This window comes from Alosa alosa, chromosome 19 (assembly GCF_017589495.1).
Source record: "Alosa alosa isolate M-15738 ecotype Scorff River chromosome 19, AALO_Geno_1.1, whole genome shotgun sequence".
In the NCBI taxonomy this organism is placed as follows: Eukaryota; Metazoa; Chordata; class Actinopteri; order Clupeiformes; family Clupeidae; genus Alosa; species Alosa alosa.
The window spans coordinates 2,802,587-2,807,890 of NC_063207.1; the positions used below are offsets into that span (position 1 = coordinate 2,802,587).

Genomic DNA, 5,304 nt, shown 5'->3' on the forward strand with positions numbered 1-5,304 from the left:
CCTTTCTCTCCTTCTCTGTCACTCTCTCTTCCTCATTCTCTCTCTCACAAACACACACACACACACACATTGCCTCTCCATTCTACTCTGCTACCGTCATGAGAGTTTTCTGCTCGGCTATCTTCTTCGTGTCCTCCTCATTGACGGTCACACTCTCTCCTCGTCCTCCACCTCCACGGCCGTCGGAGTCGGTGTCCTCGAACAGGCGCGCCATGAAGCCCAGGCCTGCGTTGCGGACGTGCGAGCTGCCGGCAAACGCATACAGCACAGGGTTGACGGCGCAGCTGAAGAAGGCGAACGCCGTCACGTTGGGGCGTGCCACTCTCGATGCCACGCGCGCCCACTCAGTCGCCCAGCAGGCCAATCACCTGCGCACACACAAATGGACACGTGGGACACTTAGGAAAAGTTGCTTTATATGTGTTAGGGCAGACAATGTACATACGCACACACACAGACACGCACACACAGACACGCACACGCACACACACACACGCACAGACACACACACGCACAGACACACACACACACATACATTCACACATACAAACACAGGCAGGCATGCGGTATTTGGATGCATGCAATTACACCCACAGAAACGTACATGCTGAACATGTTCATTCACTAAACAAACAAAAATAAACATTATTACACCATTGTCCCTCCACCAGCATGGCTGTCTACGGCGCACAAAGCAAGGTCCATATGGTCATGTTTAAGTGATGTTGGTGTGGACAAACTTGACTGGCTGGCAGATAACAATGTTCTCTACACCATCAAACACCTTCAGGATAAACTAGATCAGATATTGCAAATATTGCTTCTCATCCAACATCAGCATCTACCCATAAATGCTTTTCTGGGGAAAAATTCCCACAGGCCCTCCAGATGCATATAATTTCCCTCCCTCGTTAATTTATTTGTGCAACAGCCCACATTCTGCAATCACTCCAGTGAGACGAGTGAAATACATGTTTTTCAGAGCTTTCACCGCCATAGGCTATTTGCCTCTGTTACCTCTGTTAGGCAAATTAACACCAGGCAATGTTTTTGTGGTAATTTATCATCTTCGTAAGTCGGTATATGCTTAAAGGGGTCATAGAATGCAAAACCGAGTTTACCTTGTCATAGATGAATAACGATAGTTCAGTTGGTGAAATGGAGATACAGAGAAGTTCAAAACCCCATCCACGCCTCCTTTCTGTGCAAATCTCACAATTCGAAACTCCCGCCATAAAACGGGCGAATCCAAAAGAAGCTCAGAGTTTACGCAAACTCTGAAGTGGTGCCTTATTTGGCTCTGGCCTGTACATTTGTCACGCCCCAAAATTTACATACAGACCAGCCCACTGGTTCGCTGGCCCAAGAACATGAATGGAGGTCGTGAAGATGTCAGACACTAGTTTAGCTAGCCTACTGTTGGGTTTACTTCTACAAGAATTACAAAGCAGGCAGTTTCTCTATCGAAAATGAGCCAGAGAGGTAAATGCAGTGTTCCAGGCTGCACGGAGAAAGGGGAAGTTTGTCACAGTCTTCCCAAGGATCCGAGGACTCGGCAGGCATGGATAATGTTTGTCTATCAGAAGATCCCTGCAAAGTTCGACGCTCAGCTGTTCATTTGCTCTAAACATTTTCCCTTAGACAGCTTTCAAAATCTTGGACAGTTTAAAGCAGGATTTGCCAAACTTCTTTTACTGAAACGAGGGGCTGTTCCGACCGTAAGGTCATCACAACCGCAAGCTGTAAGTATTATTTTGTCGCTAAGCAGTTGATAGCAATGCTAGCATATCGTGTATAGCAACATACATGTACACGTAGAATGTGTTACGATTCAGTTTGTTAGCAATGGGGGTAACATTATTTCATTTCCCTGACTGTATTTCATTCGAATAAATAACATGTTGACATGTAAATCTACACTTTACGATGCACGTTTGTCCAGGTCTTCGTCAGATTATTTTGTTATTCTATTCCAGCAAGATAGCTAAAGCTGAGTAGAATCACGATTGTTTGGTTGCTAGAAGCTAGCACTAAACTGTAATGTTACCCACCTAAGTCGATCCTGTTACCACTTTTAGAAGTGGAAACTAGGAGTAACGTTAACATTATCGTGTAAAATGATTTCAGAGCACATCACAAGAACAACAAGAACAACCACGAACAAAAGTTGCAGCATGCCAAACAGATCCTCTTTGTGTGGCATCTCGCGGGACGCAGCTTTCTTTTACTACATTGAGACCTCACCAACGAAGCAAAGGTAAACGTTCTAATTATTCTTATGTTATCATGAATATTATCAGACGTGTTATGGTGTTTGTGTGTTCCAAACATGTGTAGCATTATTACTGGGTAGCATTTAGTAGAGCAGTGTTGCCCAATTACTTACCTTGATGACTGAGTACATTAGTGAGCCATTCACAACAAATTAAAGAAGTATTCATAGTATGAATAGACCTATTCATACTATTCATCTCACTGAATGACCTGCATTTACTTTTGTGGGGAAGGCTGGTGAAAGTTATTTGTTCAACCAGTATGAATGGGTCTATATACAAAAGATATGACTGATTAGTAAATTGTATGTTGTATCACAGCAGTACATTGTCCTTCGGCACCGAGCAATCCATAGGACACCCCACTAAATAGTCTCCCCCTCCCCCTTTGAAGGCATACAGGCAACGCCGCAATGCCAAAGTGTGGCAGTAGGCACAACGGCTCCTTCAGTCTCTGGGCCATTCTCTTCAACTCCTTTGAAGGGTCAGAGGCCAGCAAAGAGACCTCGCCTTGAATTTGAGGAGGAGGTGGAAGATGTTTCCTCTGCATGCACTGATCCTCAAGATTCCACATACAATCCTGCACAGTCTGCTACAATGGAGATAGAATCATCTCAGCTTTTGTAAGTAAAGTTACAACTCTCACAATGCAGCAGTGCTATTTATATGCATTGTGACTGTTGTCAGACAGTACAATTGTTTTTTGACAGATTTTTGACTGAGATGGACAATGTTGTTTTTTCTTTATTATCTTTTGTAGTACATCACCAGTGACTTCATATGGCGATGCAAAATACATTGTTTTTGATCAATGCCTCTTCAGCCTGTTCGAGATCTGCCCTGTGTGCACAAGAACCTGTACATTCCTGCCACGCAGAAGAGGGTCCTTCCTAGCGATCGACCAACTATGCCCTCACTGCAAGTTCTTCCGACAGTGGAAGAGTCAGCCAGTTATTGGGAGCACCCCTGTGGGCAACCTTCAGCTGTCTGCTGCCATTTACTTTTGTGGAGCTTCATTTTCAAAGATGAAAAAGGTATCATTGTGCTCATTGTCCCCTGCAGGAAGTGTTTGTCTTTCACTGATGACTTCACAACTGATCTACTTTTAATTATTTTATAGATATTTGATGCAATGCAGCTGAGAACACACACGTATGATGCCTTCAGAAGACATTGTGTACAGAAATGGGTTTTGTTTAGTGAAAGTGTGAGATCAGGCCTAATTGCCAGCCATCAAAATGCAAATCATTACAGTTTTAGGCTGCTCTAACTGAAAGGCACTTGTAACAACACCGGTTAGAGTACAGCTTTGGCACAGCCTACAGGTTTAGCCAATGCTTTTGCTGTGAGTTAATAGTAGTATTTTGCTTGGTGTGTGCTTACAAAAGTGACAAGTGACAATTGTTACAACATTTCTGCTGTTTCATTTAGGTTGTACCTGGCAGCTATGCATTTCAATGAGAATGCTCAGCCCCCTAACGGAAGACAGCCAAGGGGAAACTAATGTACAGGCTTGTGTTTCCAAAGGCCAAAAGGGGAGGTTACACGGTCAAAAAAGTGAAGACAGAGCCAACGATTTGTAAGTTTAAAATGTATATATTTTTTTATACAAACGATTGTGCAACAAATGTGCAACGGTATAGACACTAACAATAACTTATTAATTCACACACAACAGGCTATGTCTTTAACCTGATAAGACTGGTGTTCGAAGAGATCGTCCATGACTCCCTTCGTTATGTGGATGCCGTCCAGCAGATTCCTGTGCCCCAAGACTTGTGTGCTCAGCTTCCCAGACCTTCCAGGGAGGATGCTGTCGCTGAGCATGTGTCACGGTTCAGTCGAGGGGGGGTCTGAACACGACATACTGCCCTGATGTTTCCGGAAACTCCCTCCGTATCGCGCCTTCCACACAAGAGGGGATCACAACACGGACACTTCGCCCAAGGAAACCCCAGCACCAGCTCACGAAAGATCTGTAGGCCAAGTGTCTGCATTGCCTTCAGAGAAATCGGAGTGGAAAGGCACACTTTTTTACTATTTATTTTTTGAATATTTTATATTTTTGAGTATGGCACTGTATGATTGTGTTGAAACAAAATAAAGTTTGTCATTTTACTGTTTGCATCAAACTGTGTTTTCGTGACCTGCTGAACTAATAATGAATGCATATTGGCTAAAAACATCTGATTTATATTATATAGCTGGTAACACTTGTATCAGATTGTCCTCACCTTTCCATCCCTCTTCTTCTCAACTGCCCATGGTCAGCTCTGTAGATGTTCATTGCATTTTGTAAAGAATATATGTTGAGGCACACCGGTTCAAGGCCAGGATGGTCAATCACACAGGTTCTCCCCTCCGGAACCTGGGTCATTCTTCTCATGACCTGTAAAAACAAATATAAAGACCATGCTGTTATTTTGTCATTTTGAATGAGCAGAAAGCACAAATTAGCTTGAGTAAATATCTCCAGTTTTAGTTACCTGGGGTACTTCCCGGCAACATATATTTTCTCTCTCCTGGGGCATGCGGTCACAGTTTCCACACGTACACCTGGCAAGGGGAGATGGATGTAATTGTAAGTTCACATATCACTACATGGAACGAGGGGTAATAATCTTATAATCAGATGATATAATCAGCAGGATAGAAGTTAGCCTACTGCTGATTAGGTCATCTGGTTATGAGATTATTATCTTCGTTACATGTAATAATATATACAACAGGACGATGTCCAGTTAGTTAGGCAAGAGCCTACTATTTCTGTAGTGGCAGTTCGTAGGTTATGGTGTTTGTGAAATGAGTCCTTGCGAGCAGCACTCATTTCATTATAGCTATCTGCACGCTACATATTGGCTATACGGACTTTCTCGCTTACTGGACGTCTTGACAGAAAATGCACCAGGGTAATGTTACATGTTGTAAAACATTTGTTTGTGTGCAAATGAACTGTTATGCTGCTTACAAAGTTAACATAAGACTAATACAACGTTATGCTTAGGCTAGGACACTGAAGTGTGAGTAGGCT

General features: G+C 43.2%; 1 protein-coding gene across 2 annotated transcripts; it reads left to right on the forward strand.

The window, feature by feature from the left end:
* The first annotated feature begins 1,145 nt into the window (after nucleotides 1-1,145).
* On the forward strand, nucleotides 1,146-3,710 carry LOC125312293. 2 transcript variants are annotated; one of them, XM_048270749.1, is made up of 5 exons: nucleotides 1,146-1,742; nucleotides 2,128-2,257; nucleotides 2,668-2,896; nucleotides 3,034-3,307; nucleotides 3,394-3,710. In XM_048270749.1, the coding sequence occupies exons 1-5, from the start codon at nucleotides 1,470-1,472 to the stop codon at nucleotides 3,541-3,543; spliced, it is 1,056 nt and encodes a 351-aa protein (XP_048126706.1). In that variant the 5' UTR covers nucleotides 1,146-1,469; the 3' UTR covers nucleotides 3,544-3,710. The 2 variants fall into 2 exon arrangements, with proteins under 2 accessions (XP_048126706.1, XP_048126707.1); XM_048270750.1 differs by having other exon boundaries at nucleotides 3,097-3,307.
* The last annotated feature ends 1,594 nt before the right edge of the window (nucleotides 3,711-5,304 follow it).

Coding starts and splice junctions, on each gene's coding strand:
- LOC125312293 (XM_048270749.1), top strand. CDS start 1,470: ATGAGCCAGAGAGGTAAATGCAGTGTTCCAGGCTGCACGGAGAAAGGG. Junction 1,743..2,127: donor GGTCATCACAACCGCAAGCT/GTAAGTATTATT, acceptor AAATGATTTCAG/AGCACATCACAAGAACAACA. Junction 2,258..2,667: donor ACCTCACCAACGAAGCAAAG/GTAAACGTTCTA, acceptor CCCCCTTTGAAG/GCATACAGGCAACGCCGCAA.